The sequence below is a fragment of the Oryzias latipes genome, chromosome 20 (genome assembly GCF_002234675.1).
Source record: "Oryzias latipes chromosome 20, ASM223467v1".
In the NCBI taxonomy this organism is placed as follows: Eukaryota; Metazoa; Chordata; class Actinopteri; order Beloniformes; family Adrianichthyidae; genus Oryzias; species Oryzias latipes.
Window position 1 is genome coordinate 7,915,216 of NC_019878.2, and position 19,505 is coordinate 7,934,720.

General features: G+C 41.9%; 1 protein-coding gene across 2 annotated transcripts in view; it reads right to left on the bottom strand.

The window, feature by feature from the left end:
- Window positions 1-1,292: 1,292 nt before the first annotated feature.
- The window catches only part of wac (WW domain containing adaptor with coiled-coil), a 33,053-nt gene continuing 14,840 nt past the window's right edge, over window positions 1,293-19,505 (bottom strand). The window contains exons 4-13 of one of the 2 annotated variants that reach the window (XM_020712509.2): window positions 17,559-17,650; window positions 16,237-16,352; window positions 16,002-16,117; window positions 10,580-10,837; window positions 8,856-8,978; window positions 7,160-7,308; window positions 6,753-6,877; window positions 2,895-3,084; window positions 2,691-2,818; window positions 1,293-2,604 (exon numbers count right to left, since the gene is read on the bottom strand). In XM_020712509.2, the coding sequence (XP_020568168.1) occupies window positions 2,535-2,604; window positions 2,691-2,818; window positions 2,895-3,084; window positions 6,753-6,877; window positions 7,160-7,308; window positions 8,856-8,978; window positions 10,580-10,837; window positions 16,002-16,117; window positions 16,237-16,352; window positions 17,559-17,650 (1,367 nt within the window). In that variant the 3' untranslated portion in view covers window positions 1,293-2,534. Of the gene's footprint in view, window positions 2,605-2,690; window positions 2,819-2,894; window positions 3,088-6,752; window positions 6,878-7,159; window positions 7,309-8,855; window positions 8,979-10,579; window positions 10,838-16,001; window positions 16,118-16,236; window positions 16,353-17,558; window positions 17,651-19,505 lie in introns of both variants that reach the window. The other variant, XM_004080884.4, reaches the window with a different exon arrangement.

The following is a 19,505-nucleotide window of genomic DNA, read 5'->3' on the forward strand; positions in this document are numbered from 1 at the left end:
GGGCAGCCTGCATGGTACAGTAAGCTTAATTATGTTTATGCACATTTCTCTAGGGGCATGCTGTGTGCTGTCTTAGCGAACACGTAAACAACATGTAAGGGCAAAACAAGTGACACGCAGGCGAAATGCGCAAGGAGCCCGTTTGAGCTGTACACGATAGGTGCTTGCACGTAGCCTGACTGGTAGAATTAAGGAAATTACACATTTTAGTTTGTGTGGACGTCCTACACTTACCCATCAACTGCACACGCAAGGTCAGTAAGGAGCCAGTACAGTTTCACTCATACATCATAAACGCGTGCAACTTACATTATCCTTCCAAATACTTCACAATACACACGACTATCATACATTCCATTTTTCATGACGTCCCTCAAGTTGGTTGTACGAGCCTCAAGGGAAACGCAAGACACACCTGTGCCTCTCTTAAGATCCCCCACAGGCTCGAACAACCAAAACACCGTGTGACCTATGTTCACACACCAGGAATGCCACGTGTTCTTGAACGCACTGTCAGCATATGGTGTTCACATTGGACGATCAAGGAGGGACCTATTCTTTTCCTAGCACTCAATAGCTCATGTCCGCCACCTACAGTTGGAAGAGGCTTGATACGAAATGTTGAAGTGGTGCACATTTCGTGAATCTTACTCCAGGTTTATTCTTTCACAGCTCTATTCTTATGTATGAAAGATTTGTCATAACTCCAGCCGGACACAAATCGCAATTATGAATTTCTCCTCCATGATCAATTTTCAAACGGTTAGGACTTCCATGACTTAAAGGGGACGCCCTCCATTCGTCACCACCAAATTGGTCATTGTGGTTTCACTGTAACCCTTGTGCTATCCTAGGCACTTTAACGTTGGGAGTTGGGTCATCTAGACCCACAAGACAGTGCGCCAAACCTTTTTTCTTCAATGATTTGTGAACTTCAATGGTGTCCATGGATTACATGAAATCTTTCCACCTTTATACACCTTTGACATGGTAGGGAGAACACGTCAATGTAAGGGTGGGGTCATCTAAGATAGCACAAGGGTTAAAGCGCACATTCCATGGCCATGTTTTAAACAAAGAACCCAAAAACGGCAGTAGAAACGTATGTAGCTATTCACGAACATGATAGTTTTGAACGCGGAAGCTCAAAATGCACGCTTACACAGACTTTTCATTGAAAGTGCGTTGCCGAGGACGCTGTGAACGTAGCTTCAGGCTTTAGTCATTTTCTCACAAACAAGAAAAAAACAAAATGAGCTGAAGCTCAAAGGAGCATTGAACACAACACTGCCTTGGAGAGGCATCCTTTATTTTTTGTCAATATATTTCAGGAAACATTATACAAAGCAATGACATGGTCAGCTCAACTAAATGTTGTGTTGGTGGGCATAAAGCAGCAGCTGACAGTGATGAATATGGGGGAGGAGCTAAAGGATATTGACTAAATCTGGGCCTTTTGATCCGGCGGGATGACAGCAAACATGGACCTGCGGGTGATGAGGCTTAAGACTTTCAACAAGGCACTAGCATATAAACCAAAGCAGACACTCCAACAAAACACTCAGCGCTCACTTTAGTTTAACATGTTTATTACATTACATACATTTCACATTTGAGCTTTGACCCCTGGTTGCCCTGCGTTCGACCGGAGAGGCGCCCCACCTCCACCCGCTTTTGAGCTCCTGACGGGTGATGCATGGCTTATTACTGCAACCCACACGTGAAAGCTGGCCTTCTCTAAAACCCCGCTGCTGTTAGCGACGGTACAAAGGAATGAAGACAGTCAGCGTGCAGAGCTGACGAACAAAAGGGAACAAAACGGAAAGAAAGGAGTTCAACTCCAAAGAGGTCTGCTGAGGGTGAAGGAATGGTCCAAAGCAGCACGCTCCTCGTTTGGAATCCATTGCACCACCAGGAACTGTCTTTTCGTCACCCGTCCTCCTCAAAGTGGGGCGCCAGAAACTGCTGACGGATCACTGAAGCGCTGTGAGCGTTTACAGAACACCTGCACGGAGGAGGCCTCCGCCCACACCCACAGGTGGGAGAGGATCTAAAAAGGTCAAACCGATGACCCCGGTGAGGCCAGCTCCTCCGTTCACGTTGGGCACGGCGCTTCAATGATCCGTGACGTGACAACGGAAGTCTGCAGATGAGTGACGGAGAGGCTGGCGCCTCGGCTGATTAGTCTGGATGTCAAAAGCTTTGATAGGCATGGCTTTCCATGGATTCAATCTACAAAACATATTTACAACATAGATAACATCTACAAGAAATCTACATGTTAATCCACCGTGGTTTTTTTTTTTTTTTTTTTACAAAAACACAGTCTTGTAAATCAGCCCCTCCCTGACCCCACCCACCACACCAGCAGCTCCTTGTCGCCCCCCTGTGGTCTGCCAGCAGGACTGCAGCTCCCGTGTGTTAAGACTGGGTTCGGGAGGAACCGTTTTTCTTGCCGGCTTCCTAGTATGTGCAATGACAACCCCGCTCCCCACAACCTCCGGACACCCCCCCAAACCCCCCACCAAAAGTTCTCACACCATGAAGGAATTCTGGTTCTTCAACTTTTCAAGTTCTTTGATTTGCTGTCTCAAAAACAATATCCTGTAAGGGAGGGGGCAGAAGAACAGAGAGCAGGAGTGAGATGGGGGGGTTTGGACGCAGCAACAGAAAGCGTGCGGACGACTCACCTCTGCTCGCGCAACGTCGCCTGAATTTCACAGACCCGGACGAGGGAGCGCAGGTTTTTGAGCTCAGTGCAGTTCTCCGACATGCATATGCTGCCCATGGTGTGAGCCTCCTCGCGGAGTCTGGACGCCTTTGGGGAGACGGAGGCAAACTTAAATGGGGCGGAGCCAAGAAGGAGGGAGGGGAGGTGTGCGGTGGACACTGACCTGCTTCTCCACGTGTTCTGCGGGCCAGCCCTGCACATGCTTGATGAGGCTCTCATTGAAATGGGCCGCAAGGGAGGGGGTGAAGGAACAGGAGGGCCGGGATGTAGAAGAGGCCGGGGGAGCGGAGGCGGAGTTGGGGGCGTTGCTGCTGGAGGCGACGTGGTTGGAACCTGGAGACGGACTCCTCTGACTGCTACATGGAGGGGAAAAAAACATGCAGTCATACAAGATGTTTCTGCAGAAGCTTTGAAACGGAGGAAAAAACCCACAACCCACAGTTCTGCCGTTTTATTTATATTCTGATTCTGAAGGAAGTTTTACTTTGGAAAACTACTGGATTCTCTCCACTACATCCAACTTATTCTTGATGCAAGTCCAATATCTGCAGCTGCTTTAAACTTTATTAGTACACTGGATTTTATGTGGGTTCCACTAAAATGAGACATGGAGCTTCCCTAACCCATAACTGCTGTCAAAGTAGAAGCTAAATAGAAAAAAAGTCTCCAGAACGGATATTCTCTAAATATAATTGAAGTGAATCCGCTCTGTTTTAGCAGCGTCCTTGTAGCGTTGAGCTGGTGTTACACCAAAAACTGTGAGCTGTCAGATGTTTTTGCTGAATCTCACTACCACCTTCCTCCTTCAGATTTAATGTAAATGATATATAATGACAAGATCAACATTATGCTGTTTTTGTTCTGATTTAATATGAAACCTGATCACCTGGAAGCAGAACAGGGAAATCTCTAGTAAATCTGTTTTTTGTTTTCTCAGCATGTTTGAATTAAAGTTTACAGTTAGATGAAAAAGACGTGTTTACAGCATTAATAAATTACTTTTATGCATTTTCATTTCCTTAAAAATATTCCGAATAGTCTGTGTAAAATAGTGTTACAATTTGTTAAAAATATACGTTTTTTTTATAATACAGTCAACTTGGTCGGTTACATAAAAATTACATTTTGCCCCAGTGTGTGGAGGTATTACAGTTACCGGTATTTAAAATCCGTACATAAGCAGAGTAACATGCACTGCAAGTTGTGCAGCATTATTAAATTTACAATCACTGGTTACAATTTAAACTGGAAGAGATTTATTTATCAATTCTTCAACTGCTTCAAACCAGCAATATCTTCAAAAATAAGGAAAAAAAGGTCTGAACAAACCATTTCAGTTGAAGTGTCATCTAATAAAACTGGATTAAAAAGATATTTATCCTTCCTTTCAATGAAACTACTGTAACCCTCCATTGTTTCTCTTGTTTACAATAAATCTTACGTCATCAGGGCTCCAGACTGCGAGCAATTGGTCGCATTTTGCGACCAAAATTTGAGAGTGTGCGACTGAATTTTACATCCAGTCGCACATGCGTGACCAGTAAATTTGCCTCCCCCACCCTTCGTATTTTTTACGAAGGGTGGTCATTGACGTGGAAGGGGCACGTCAATGATCAATGAAATAATCAATGAGACGCGAGCGCACACGCACGCAGGCAAGCGCACACGGACGCAGGCAGGCGCACATACTCGCGCACATACTCATGAAACGCGAGCACGTATACTCTCGCGTGATACCTGTCTGTGAGGCGGCCACTGCGTGTGAGAAGAATAGGGAAAGCCACTGTGAGTGGCTGAAATGCGTGTAGGGGGAGGGGCCTAGAGATAATCGAGCGCGCGTAAACATCTGTGGGAAGGAAACGGAGACAAATATCATCACAACCTGATATGTGCGTCTGAGCTGCTATGAGTAAGCGAACTATTGATTCGTTCTTCCGACCTGCGGCTAGTGTACCAGTGCCAGAGTGTACAGCAGGGGTCTCAAACTCGCGGCCCGCGGGCTATTTGCGGCCCCCAAGATGATATTTTGCGGTCCCCGCCTTAATATGAAGGTTTAATGTTACTGCAGCCCGCCAGTTTGTATGAATGACACTTTTTCATTGTCGTGCGCGAAGCTGACCAACCAATCACAGTGGGGTATATGACTCTTGGGGGGCGTGGCAATGACAGGGTTTGAAAGCAGGAAACCTGACAGCCCCCTCCCCGGACCACATTAAGGAGTTCCTTACTTTCCTTTAGAACGTATTTATTCGCTCGTGATTTTCTAAATACATGCAGTCCGTGCTGAACTTTTCTCTGGGCCGCACAGACCCGGAGGAAGGTTTAGGTTTTGGTTACGGTTACGGCGGCGCATCAAACGGTTTATGCACGGCCGTTACGGCAGCACACCGCTCCCGCGGGGGTCGGGTCAGCTGAGGAGAATAAATGTCCCACACCTACATGCGTGACGGCTAACGGGGCTTGAACTTTAAACACGTGCGAGCAAAAACAACATTAGTTTTAGACACACTGAAAATACGTGGGGAAAATGCAACGATAGACGTGTTTGAGATGAACCGGCACCTCGCCTGGATCGTTGGGGAGACCAGGCGGGGGGGGGGTCTGTGTTATTATATATTTTATGATTATTTTAAGGTTTTGTAATGTATGTAGCCTTTTTTAATGAATTGGTATTTTAAATTATTTTAATTAATCACTCCACTACAAAAACCATCAGGACACATGTCCCATAATGCATTGTTTTGTAGTCTGTAGGGCAGCTTTCAGTCAGTTCAGTTTCCAGCTGTGTCCGGGTAGGTTTGCCCCTTGCTCCCACCCCTTTCTCGCGATATTTTTGTGATGATTGACAGTTGATGTTGGAGCAAAAACAAAAATATGTCACACACCAGGTGATCTGCGCAGCGTTGAGTTCACCTGGGTGATCTCAAACACGCTTATTGTGCATCTTGGCTGCACCTATTTGGTGTCACAAAGATAAATTTCCATCCGTTTTCTTAACTATTTGTACTGTCATGACAGCGATGGTGCTGTCAGTTTACCTTGTTGTTGCATCTTCAAAAGTGCAGATTAAAATGTGACACTGAATTTCAAACAGCATATTGTAATTTCTGCATCTATTATTAAAGTATTTATTAGTAATACAGTGGAAATTAGTAGATCTGGTTAGCATGTTGATTTACGGTATGCGCCCCTAAATTGTCTGGTTGTGCCCCTAAAATTTTCAGTTAGGGGCCACTGTGCTCCTAGTGAAAAAAGTTAGTCTGGAGCCCTGGTCATTGATTCACTAGAGCAGTGTTTTTCAACCTTTTTTGAGCCACGGCACACTTTAACCTTGACAAAAATCCCGCGGCACACCAGCATCCAAAAAAAAAAAAAAAAAAACAGAAATTCATGGTCTGTATTGATCGACAGCGATCAAGTAGCTGCAGGTAAATCGCGGTAACGTAATCCTTATCAAAATGTCTTTAATAGAATTAAATAAACACAAAGAAAAAGTAATTTTAAGATCTTTCATATTCCTAACTACTCAGTGTTTTATCAGGGCCTGTTTGGATGAACAAAGAGCTGATATCCTGGAGATGGGAAATGTTTTTAGATCAGTGAATGATTAATGAGGGCAATTTCTCCACGGCACACTTGACCATCTCCCACGGCACACTAGTGTGCCGCGGCACACTGGTTGAAAAACACTGCACTAGAGAGCAAAAAAGAACAGCAGTAAATGACCTTTATGAATGAATCAGTTCCACTAATGACCAGCAGATGGTGCCAAAAGACTCCAAATAAAACATCTGATTGCTCATTTAAGATAAGCTGTGATTTCAGGTGTGGATGGCTACAATGATTTCCAGGTAAAGTATAATATATTTTAGATGATTAAAATGTAGTTCACAGCTTTAAAATAATAATAAGGAGGAAAATGGATGATTTATAAACCAACTACATCCAATTAAACATAAACAGATTGATAGAGATGCCTATTTTTGGTCATAGGATGTCAGTGCTTCTGGTTTGGACTCACCCTTGGCGTTGGAGGGCTCTCGGGGAGGCCGTGGTGACATCGTGACTGTGCGACTTCTCACTGGAGAGGTGCTGCTGGGATGTGGGCTGGGAATGAGACGTCTGCTTTACTGCTGGTGTATTCACCTGAAACGCAAGCTCTGCATCAGCGCAAAAACCGCAATTTCTCTGTCAACGTATTCACATAAACCAAGAATCCCAGAGACCAGAAATGACATGTTTCATTGTTGGGAAACCTTACAAGACAGATTCCATCAAGCAGCAAAAACCTGCAGAAATGTCAACTATCACCCAGCTGGCATGAGGCTGTGTCATATCTTTGCTCATCTTTGGTTGTAAATGAGATGACCTGACTTTACTGGTTGTCAGACAAGAGTGCAGTCTGGTTGAGAGGTGGCAGTGTCTTACCTTTGACTGTGAGATGACAGGCTGCGTGCTGAGGAGGGGTTTGTGGGGGCCGGCGTTGGTCTGCGGCGTGCTGATTCTCGGGGAAACGTAGGATCTTGGTGATGAGGCGTCTGATGTTAAAGACATTGGTGACTGATTTGACTGCTGGCCTGTTGAGGAGTGTAGAAAATAAATTCAGACTTTTATCTCATCAGTTGTTGCGTAAGTTTTTTAATTGAACAAAGTAAATACAATAACTCCAAAATGAGGTCTGCTGTATTTTCAGTTGGACTCCAAACCTGATTATTTAAGTCATTAAGAAGGTCACAAACGCAAAATGACATTTAACATAAAAACTTGGAACAAATCAGGCCTTTCATTTCCATCGGGGCTGCTAAGTCCTACCTACACTGTATGATTTGTTCCCCCCATTTATAAGTACTTTATGGTATAGCCCTACTCTGTAACCAGTGGAGTAACTTTACAAAATATAATTGAGTTATTAGTTTAAAAACCAAAACCCACGAAAGTGGCACTAGATCTGTTGTGGAGTCAGGTTGAGAAGCTGCACTTTTGCTCTGAGATGGTTAGACACAGAGCCACTTTTCTTAAATAAGAAACCCTTTAAGAATGCGGGGGTTGACCCGTACGGTGCTGTGCGTTTTTGGGTTGACTGGGCCATTGGAGGGTCGTGGAAAGGAGCGGCTGCATCTTTAGAGGAGCACAGGTGTGTCTTGCAGTTGCCTCAGGGTAACCATCTTAAATGAGACGCCATGAAAATGGAACATACTCCTGTTGTACGTGTTGGAAGTATTTTGTGAAGTATTTATAAGGACAATGTAAGTTGCACTCACTTGCATGTGATGCTCTAATCCACCTGCCAGGGCAGTTGTGACTAAGGCTTTAGAGCTTTAGAAGTGTTTGAACCAGCACACCCACATGCACCTTAAACTAACAGGAGCCCTTCCTGTATTTTTGTTGTTTGAATAAACAGTACTTTATAACGTCTTATTTTGTCTTGCATGACTGTATCAGTCTGTGTGTTAAAGTCATTGTATAAAGTGTATTCTGTGTTCATGTTGTCACATGTAAATTATGTAAATTAAAACTAAAATTCATCAACTCCCACTCTAAGCATCTTTTGATCTACTGTAAAATCGTCCCCGGTGGTCTTTTAATTATGATTATGTCATTTTAGGAGAAAAATCAAACAACCTGTGTCATTTTCCAGGACATAGTTTCTGCAGAGCAGCAGTAGTTAATTAGAATTTCACCTCTGGGTTGTGGAGTGGATCTGCTGGTGTGGAGTAAGCCCCCCCCCCTCCACTTCCTGTCACCCATCCGTTTACTCTCTCTTCCACTAGCTTACAGCCTCTCACACCTCAACCCAACATAAGCAGTGCAACAAAAACGGTGAGCAATCTCAGAGCTATCCAGGCGCACAGTTCGGAACCAGATTCCAGCTCAGAAGAGGAAACAGAGACGTTCATGGATGTAGTCCACTACAAGTGGATGAATCAGAATGGAGCAGAGCAGGGAGCTACGTCACAACTACAAGCTTTTTTTTACCATCTGCTTAATACACGACAATTTGAATAAAGAACTACTCAGAAATGTGATTCTAAGCTTAATTTTCTCTGTCTATGTCTTCAAACATGTGAAAAATGCTACAAGAACATGTCTTTAAAACAACAACAACACCAAAGCCTGAACTCACCTTGGTTAGAAAGCTGAGCGGCTTGAGAAAGGATCGTAGTGATATTGAACGCCGACGGTCCAGCTGTGAAGATCTTGTGGAGCATCGACTGTAATGAAGCTTGTGTGACAGCAGCTGTGAGAACTACACAAAAACAAGAGGAAACCCGCTGTTAGGCATGCAGATCAAATAGTCTAGGTACTACAAATACATGATTGTTTGCAAGCTTGGATTCAGCAAACACCTGAACACTGTCAATATTTGGAAAGGTTATATTTTCATGGTACTGGAAATCTGCTTCTGCAGAACTTCAATAACATTTGGAGACGGATAAAGCAGACGCAACAATCCGACTGCTCTGATTTCTCAAATATTACATTTATCTTATATAGTGTTACAATCATTCTGTCACAGTAGGGTTTTTGCACACAAAACCAATAGGTGGGCAGCCAGCAAAGGTGCATCAACAGCTGTACAAGGAGATCAGACGGCCCACTCACAATTACTGAAATGTGAAACTACAGATCTGTGTGCAGAGGCCTAATTACTGGATGACAGCCACTCCTGCAGCTCCTCGCTGCTTCAAGGAGACGCAGAGCTGTGGAGGCAACGACCATAATGACGGATGTGCGCCGAGTAAATGTGCTTCTGACTGTTCAACCAAAGCCGTCTGTTCAATGATCTGCAGAGAGGACAAGAAGCACGGAGAAAATCTGCTGCTTCTGATGGGAACCTTAAAAACTATTTAAAGTAAAAACCGGTCATACAGTATGAATCAATTTCACTACTGAATTACTTAAGACATAAATTGGAGAGTTACTTATTAAAATTTCAATCAAATAAAAGGCTGTGGGTTGAACTTCGATTTTCCAGACAGTTGGAATGGAATTGAATTGGCTGCTTGATAGTTGTCCAAGAGTGTGTTCACACACACACTTCCGCCACGTGTGGGAAGAGGTACTGTCAAAAGTTTATAGCCTCATCGCTACATCATGGAGGACACGTCATTTATGTTTTTTTTTAAAGCTATACAAAGGCGTCAGAAAGAACGTTGCTATGTCTTGGTACTGTCATGATGCGGCTGTAACGAGTAACCGAATATTTGGATATTTGTGATCTGTTCCCAAAAATACAAAGATGAATATTTAGCATCATCCATGATAGCTTATTCGCAATCGTTCTAAATTTAACAGAGCGCTTTTAAATTTATATATAAAAAAAGAATAAAATAAAAACCATCCACAGCTCTAGTTCATGAGATCATTCAGTCTCCCTGTACAGAATGTCGCTTTCAGTGGGACGTCCTTCTCTGAGACTCTGTCTGAGGACTTGCTGTCCCGCATTAGTCCAAAGATGGTAAAAAAAAAAGAAAGAACAGCCATTAGAATAGGGCTGCACGATAAGAGGAAAACTCGCGATCTGCGATATTAGTGATCAATATTGCAATGATGATATAAGTTGCGATACATGAAAAAATAGCAAACCAACCAAAAACGTCATTTCATTGCAACATTTTATTTGAAATAAAAGTCAACACAACTTAAATTACACTCTTAATGACCTTTGTCTACTTAGGAGGCGAGCATCTAACATAAAAGGCATCCGTCCCATTGGTCAAATGCTTAAAGGGATTTATTTGATTCGTTAAATACTTCAAGCTGGGGTAGGATTTGGGCATAAATGCTGTTAAAGGAGACAGATCAACGCCGAGAAGGGAATTCTACAGATCCTAAAAGCTTCTGTACCTTCGTTGATTTTGGCCATGTCCACGCTGGCGTTGTTCAGTTGCAGTGCGGTCTGAAGTGCTGGGAGGAGCTGGCGAAACAGAGTGGGGTCCTGCAGTAACGGAGGAGTTGACGACTGAAGAACCGGAGAGACAGGCACTGTGGAAGCTGACGATCCATGCGGCCCAGATGACGGGTTCACGCCACCCGAGCCTGATGACGACAACGACGATGACTGAGTGGCATGAACTGCTGAAGGCTTCTCCGCCTGGGATGATTCTGTGAAAAATTTGAAAAAAGAACATATATATAAATATTTTAGGTATTTGCTCACATTGTAGTTCAAAAACTACAGTCCGGGAGGAAAAAGTAAGTGCAGCGTGTCCTGATCATGTTAAGGAGCTGCCTCTAGGTTTTCAGGTGAAAGGAGCTAAGTCACTTCAAACATTAACCACCCTCAATTGTCCTAGGGATTTTTTTGTGTTAAGGTGGATACTTTAGATAGATATTTCTTTATTGATCCCACATTGGGGAAATTCAATTATCACAGCAGTTCCAAAAAGCAGAGAAAAGGGACAGCAATGTGCAAAAGTGAGGGGTGTTCCCAAATGTGCAAGTATACAAATACAAAAATGTGCAAAAATATAAAAAAAGTAAAATGTAAGTAAGTAATAAATTATGTACACTATTACAACATAACACGTTATGCCTAATAATACAATTAAATAAATAAAGTGAAAACACATAACACCATAACTGTTTATCTAAAGCAGTGTGTAGTTTTGTGGTAACCTGGGAAAACATTAAAACAAAAGACCAGTGGTTGTAATTTGCAGGAGGGCAATCAGGTCTGGTGAAATCTTCCTCTGAGTTTGTCAATAAAAGTTAAAGGCCTCAAACACTATTCATACCATCAGACAGATCACGAAAACTACACAAGACAACGAAAAAGGCTTTAAATGACTGTGGGCCTTTAGATGGCTTTAACCAAGTAGAAGATAGAGAAGCTGATGCAGAATTTATCTGAAGAAGTTTTACTAAAAAGATCTAAATAAAATACAAGCTTGAAAGGTAACTGTAAAACTCAGGCTGTAAAAGCAAACATCAAAATTACACAGTGAAAATTATGAATATTGAAAGAAAAAGGTACACTTTGGAAAATCCCACTATGCTCATCTTTTGATTTATTTTAAAGTAGATGGCAGTCTTTGGTGGTATGATTATGGTATACTGTTTTCAGCCAAAAAAAACAAAAACCTTGTCATTTTATAGGACATAGTTTCTGCAGAGGGGCAGAAGTTGTAATGCGAGTTGTGGGTGGGACTGTTGTCATGGACCCCCCCCCCCCCCCCCATTACTGTTTACTCTCTCTCATGCTAGCTTACAGCCCTTCAAACCACTAACCTAACAAAAGCGGTGCTACAAAAGTGGAGAGAAACATCAAAGCTATCCATTCGTACAGTTTTGATCCAGATTCCAGCTCAGACGAGGAAAACAAAGACATTCATGGATCTATTTGTTTACCAATGGATGCATCAGGATGGAGCGAAGAATGAAGCTCGTTGACATAAAAATCCGCTCTTTTTCTAACTGCACTTTTACATTTGCTCCTGATTCACAACAATTTGATGGAGAAATGCACAAAAATTTAATTTAGGCTTTTTTTTTATACAAGCCCTCCATCAGACAAATGCCACGAGAACATGTTAAAAACACCAAAAACACAACTGTTTATCAAAGTGGCTCTTTAAATGCTAACTTAGTGTTAAACATGAGCAGCAGAAAGTAAATGTCATCACAAAAGCAACAAATAAAACCTGGCCTTGTGACGGGGAGTATTTTTTTTAAAGAAAATTACTGTCTATTAAACACAACACAGTGTCCTAATGTGAAAAACACCCAGCAACAAGAGTCTTGAGTCGACTCCACAGCACGACCCGGTGAAGGTGTGTTGTGACCTGGATGAGCTGCTGGGCTCTGTTGGAGCCACCAATAAAGATTCAAATAAAAACTATGATTGTCAAGTTAATTAAGCAGATCAACGAGTCGGGGCGTTTTCCTTAAACTGCTTTGTCTAAACTTTTCACATTGCCCAAACGTGTGTACCGGTATTCATGAGTGAAATGCAGCAAAGGATTTTCATATCATTGTCATCAAAAGGGATGCATCAGATGTCTGTGAAAGACTGTCTAACATTCAAAATGCCATTTCAAATGGGTTTCAAATGCAAAATACAAGCAAAGAAAAAAGAAATTAAGCAGCTATGGACAACATTTATTTTCCTTTTGACAGCTCAGCCTTGGAGTAGAGTGTCCCCCTGAAACTGGAAGGCCATAAGTTCAAATCCACGGCCGAGTCACAGCAAATGTTTTAAAAATGGGACCCAATGCAAAGAAAGAAAGAAAGGAAAAGAAAGAAAGAAAGAAAAAAGTAATCGCAGGAAAGGTTCAACATGTAATATATTTACAAATAAAGAAGGTACACAGAAGGAGTTTTCAAAGTTGTAATAATATACCTGAGCTTTTCTTTCCAAACAGTGCCTGTGACACGGCAGCAATATGGTAGTGACAGGGCTGGTTAAAAAAACATACCGGTAAAAGTCACTGAGAGCAGCAGTAACACAGAGGCAAGCGCTGCGAAGGAGGGGGCTGGAAGTTTTCTTCCACAACAGTGACACACCGTAACACAGCGCCAACAGGGCTGGTTTAAAAAAAATGAACGTAAACGTCACAGAGCTTTCTTCATCTTCCTCCTGTGCACTGAAACCATGGAAGTCTTCCTCAGTGTTGGATGATTCATTTATAGGGGCGTGATGATAACCGCATCACCGGAGTGATGACCTCATCACCTTTTTTTTTTTTGATAGTTTTTTTGTGTGAAGGTTCTGAATATGGTCCGTGATTGGAACTATAATAAACACACTAAACACATTCATCTTTGCTGATAATTTACTTTTTCTGCTAGTCCTGTGCTCAGACTTTAAGGGTTTCTGGGGGAAACCTTTTATTAATGTTCTCCTTCACTCCCTGCGCCGCGCCTCTCACTCCCTCTTAGAGCCACGTGCAGCGCAAGAGGTGAGTGGCGCAGGACGCGGCTCACTCTACTTACACAAAACACGCGGTTTCAGAAGCACATACACATCCTCATTCTACAACAGAAGTTTCCGTCTCTTGAGGAAATATGACAAATTTACTGCGTTCTAATTATGCATTTCCATTACAAGCTGAGCGCTTTCTTAAGTGCGCGACACGGCCGCCCACCGGAGGACTTTGTGTTGGGGGGGTTGGGGGATTATTCCTGTTCTCCTTCACTCTGTAATACCAAACACGAACTGTTAAATTTCGATGAATATCACTACATGTTTTGTTTGGGAACTATTTTGTGCAGCACAACGTTTCGTGTCTGTATAAACAAAACCCTAGCCTCCTGCCCTGCGTTCTTCATGGATGTCAGGCTTCATGGCTACCGGAAAGGTGACAAAGTGTCTGCAGTCTCGTTTATTACTGGGCAATATATAATATTCTGAGAAGATGTCTGTACCAGAGAGCACAGGTGAAGCCTCGCATGCAGCTCCAGAGCACTCCGCTGCAGAAGAATCAACACGCACCCCCCAACACACTTGTACGCGGTCCTTCCTCCACACGCAGCACGCTGACACAGACACGCATAGTCATTCTACAGCACCCATATGGTTAGTTCATTAGTTAGATAGGTATCAAAAATAAAAAATCCCACACTGTCACAGCTCTTTTCATTTATACGACAAGAAATCATTATGCAACCTGGCGCTCAGTGTCCACACACCACTAACCCTGCATGTAACCGGTAATCTCTCCTGCTACAACCTACACAGACAAACCAGCACCCACATCATGTGGATTCTCAGATCATAACACAATGAATGAGTTTTACAATAGAGACTGAGATCAAATGCGAAATCTCCGGAAAATTACCAACATGTATTAGCTAAGCAGTTTTCTGAATTTAAATTCTTTAACTGCAGAGAGTCTAGGTGGGAGAAATTACAATCCTTAGTAGAAAATAAATAAACAAAAACATAAAATGTACTGAAATTCAGAATTTCAGAACATATAAAGAGCAGACAAAAGGATTAAAATGAAAAGACAAACGTAGCTGCAGTACCAATTTGTTTTAAGTAGAAGTGCTTCATTTCACCTGTTGATAAAAACACCTGGAAAATGCTAAATGTACTACATACTAGTACCTACTCAATAACAACTAGAGGTACCAGAGGCTAAAAAGTAGTACTATGATGACTTCAATGTAACCAACATTGGAAAAGAGGAGCTAAAAGCATCTATTCTCCTAATTTTGTTGAGACTGGAGTTGGCAGGTTTGTTGGTGTGATCAGATGGTTTTGGATCTGAAACATTCACTACTGATACGTTTTTCTAGCCCAACAAAGAGCTAAAACTATGTTAACTGTAATCTGCCAGTTTCAGTTCTAATAAAATCACTTAAACATATCAGTCACAAAAGAATATAATATATTAGCTCACACTTGCATTTTGTCAAAATAATTTACCAAAACAAAAAAAACTTTTTTATTTGTGAGGTCGTCTGTGAAGTATAGTGGTCCCTCAATATCGCTGTCGATCTTTTGCTGTCTTAACATTTAAGTGCAATTTTGCATGCCTTTTGCTTTTTTTTTTACATTATGTTTCGTGTCCTGATTGGTTGTAAGGCATTCACAGTCAATCTCTGTGCCGTTTCTCTTGTATAGAAAGCCTTCAGCAGATCTTTGGTCTCATTCTACAATCCTGAACTTATTTTTCCTATGAAGGTTTGAACTTTGAGAGTTTAAACGAGAGAAAAGTGTAAAAATGTTCATGTCTGACTGAGAAAAGTGTATAGTGTGTAGTGAGGGGATTTAGCCTTAAATCATTGCACAAATATTAGATTTTGTCTATTATAAGTTATTTTTAGAACGCAGCTCCTGCACCAAAATGAGGGATTACTGTATATAAGTAATTTCAGTGCAATTCCATCAGATAAAACCTAGTTGTAAGGTAGGGGTGCGACAGATCATGGCTGAACCGTAAACCCCAAGGATCACTAGTTTTTAATTTCTTGTTTTCTGGAAGAGATTTGCAATCAGCCCATATTAACAGGTGCTTTAAATCAGGTAATTGATTTATAGACCTATAAGCACCAGAGGCACCACACAACTTGACAGCTAAATAATATCCAGTGACCTGTGAGAAATAATCTACAACTTTGTTATTCAGTGATGAGTAGAATGCTCTTTACACCGAAGACCTGTAATATGATCAAAACATTTGACATGCCTGACAAAATGTTTTATCTGCTAAGCATTAGCCATACTAGCTGCTAGGTTAAAACATAATTAACAGTCTGACCAATAAAACAAAGTAAGTGTGATTTAGTGAGATGAGTCAGAAAAGATCTGTGCAACACTTACTAGGACCAGTAAAGCCAGGGGCTGCTGTTGCTTGCATAGCCTCCCTTCTGTAGTCCCTGTCCTTTGGGAAATTGTTGACAACAGCAGTCTTTGTTGCCTCTTTTTGCCTTTGTTCTCTAAGCGGCAAATACAACAACACTGTTAGAGATCTGTGCTTAACAACACTTGTGCAAATGTACTTTAGTGTGCAAAGCCAAATACTGTTTCATTAGTGGAAAAAAAACCATAAAACTACCTCTCAAGCCATTCCTTGGGCTTCTCCCACTGGGAAACTTCTGTCCTACAGTTGTAATAATATTTCTTTCCAGAGGAACTGATGTGCTCTGACCAGTCATCAGCAGGCTCGAAAGGCTGAGTAGAAGAACACAAACTTAGAAACAAATGGCTTCCTGTCAGACAGACAGGTGTTTTGGTAGAGGTCTGATGCAATAGCCGGCAATCTGTTCTAAAATGCAAAGGAGGATGGGATGGAAGCAGAAGGGGAGAATTAGCTCTCCTATGACAGAAAAGTCCCCTTTAACCCTTCATCGTCAGTGTGAATTTACTTTACATCTACATTTAACATTTTAAAACTGAAGCATTTTTATGTTGTCATTAGTATGACGCTACATTCACACCGAAGGTGATTCATGTGTCAAATCTGTGTCAGGCGCATTTCTTTTGATGAGTGACAAATTTGCCACTGGACCCTTGCCAAAAACTGTGTTCATGAACGTGATGCTCCAGACGCATGTGGGAGGAGCTACTCTCCAAAGTTTTTAACTTCATCGCTACGTGAATGGGATATACATGTCTCTATATCCCATTTAGAGTGCATGGAAGACACGGATGATGTTGGGATCAGGTTCATTTATTTTCCAGATAAAAAAACATTGGTAATCATGTCTCCATTAGGTCATTCAGATTCTCCCAGTACATGAGCTTCCCCCCATCTACTGAAGGAGCGTCGTCTGAAAGACGGCGCTTTCAGCGGTACTTCTGTCTCTCGGTGACCCAGTGTGACGAATTGCTGCCTCACATTAGTCCGAGTAAGGAAAAAAGAAAAATAAGAATAAGAGAATTAGAAAATAAAAGTATGGAAAAAAATATGAAGCTCAGGAGGAGAACAATTCGATTCCCCTTCATGTTGGTTTTGTACTTCACCCCCTGATGACATCATCAAGAAGTCATGGGCAAAAGCTGAGTCCCTAATTGGTTGATGCGAGGCGTCTTTTTTGCCAAAGTATTTGAACTCTCGATGCAACGCCCAAATCATGTAGATGCCACACGCCTAATTGCGCTGCAGGACCTCTGACCACGTCCGTACATTAGTTTAAGATTAAAAATTGGATGCCCCTAACGCGTGAATCGCAGTCGGTGTGAACACAGCTGAAGAATAAACTGAAAGGAAGGAATGACCACCAATTATTTTAACGGAATGAATTAAAAAAAAAATTAACCAAAAGATTAAGACAGCATAAAATATTCAAATCTTGGTGCAACAGTCACTAAGGACCAGGTGAGCAATGTTTAGCAAGTCATTGGTCCACATTGTCTAAAGCAGAGGGGAGCACTTACTGCGTCTGAGGTCTTGTTTGGATTTGAAACCGAGTTGGAGCTATAAAGGGAAGTATGGTTGTGAGAGTTTTCTTGTGGTGAATAACTGGTACCTAAAAGAGAAAACACAGAAGGAACAGCCCATGACAAAAAGACAAAACTCAGTGAAATGCCAAGCAGATCATCTCCTGCTTGAGTTAGCTTACAGTCAGAAGTACCTAAAAGTAATTACCTCAATCGTCAACCACAACTTTATCCATTAAAAAAACAAAACGATTTGATTAAAAATACAAAAGACTTTAAAATATGAATCTATTTTTAATAATAGGTTTAACTCTCCAGCATTAAGAACATAAATCAAACAATTTCAGCCGTGTATAAAGGACTTGCACTTCTAGCTTGAGAGCTATGATTTTCACTTTGTGAACAGGAACAGGAAAAATAAGCAAGGCGGGGGGGTGGCTCTTTATATACACAACAGTCTTAAACACAAAGTTGTGGAAATGATGTCTGGCTGTATTGATGATGTCATGGAATCTGTAGAGATCAGTATGGAGGAACAGAGTAACGTCAGTGGCGTGTATCGAACCCCTGCATCAAACATTGAAACTTTTACAAGTACCATTGAAAACATGTTGGCTAATATCTCCAAAAACGTAATATTTCTTTGTGGCAATTTTGATATGGATTTGTTGAAACAAAACAATCACATCACAACAGAAGATTTTACTCATAAAATGTACAGTTTAAGCTTCTATCCATTAATCAACAAACCGAGCAAAATAACAACAAATAGAGCGACATTTATAGACAATATATTCACAAACTGCCTAGAAAACAGAATAAAAAGTGGATTGCTGAGGACTGACATCAGTGACCACCTTCCAGTATTTGCAAACTATAAATGTTTGTAGAGAAGTAAAAGAAAAAAGGCAAGTAGTTACTGAAGAAAACCAACAGAGGAATCATTAAATGCATTTAAATCAGAACTACAAGCACAAACTTGGTGATGATGCATTACCTTAAACATTTTCTGGTAAAAGCAATTGATTTTAAAAGCATTTTTTAATGCTTCTATGCTTTGAAGAAACCTCATTCTGTGTCATTTACTCATGTTGGACAAACTTTCATAGCTTTTTGCAAGCTACAACTGGAACATTTTAAAACTTTGCAGCTGCATCAGGCTTACCATCATCATTCTAGCAGATTTTCAATGACCAAACCAGAAAGAGTACCGTAAATTCCGGGTTATAGAGCGCACCCATTACAAGCCGCACCCACTCATTTTCACGTGTTGAGCTACCTTCATACACACATAAGCCACAGCAGTGTACAAGCCGCGTGTAATCAGCAATGCGGCCAACCTGTCACAGCATGTCCAGACTCCCAGACTAAATACTGCTTTTAACCCCACTGTGGGAGGAGTCGGCATAGCATCAGCTCATGTACTTGAAGATACCCACATTTAACAAACAGCATGGACCTCATTCCTGATCACAAGTTCCTCAGTTATGGTTTTTTTTGTGTGTATGTTAAGTTTTTTTTAACTTATTGACAATTGAGTTATCATACATAAAATTACAGTTACCATATAATCAACATTACATCCCTCAGTTATGATGAGGAAATTTACATCCGCGATTCCCCATTTCCCATGAGTCTTAGGGGGTTAAGGCGGGGCTATTCCCTGGGTCACCACACTGTTGTCAGTGTTTATTGAATGAGCAAGGAGCAGCGGTGGTGAGAGGGGCGAACGAGAGAGCAGCTCTCCTTGCGCTTGTGTCGCGGCAGCGTTATGGTAGTAACAGGGCTGGTTAAAAAAAACACACCAGTAAAATAAAGCAGCGGCAACTGAAAAGCACGCGCCTGAGCGCGATACGTGCGCCTCTGTGCGGCGCCCAGTCGCTGCGCGCGGCTGCTGGTGGACGGAGCGAATCGTGTCTGTGCAGAGCAATCGGACTCAATACT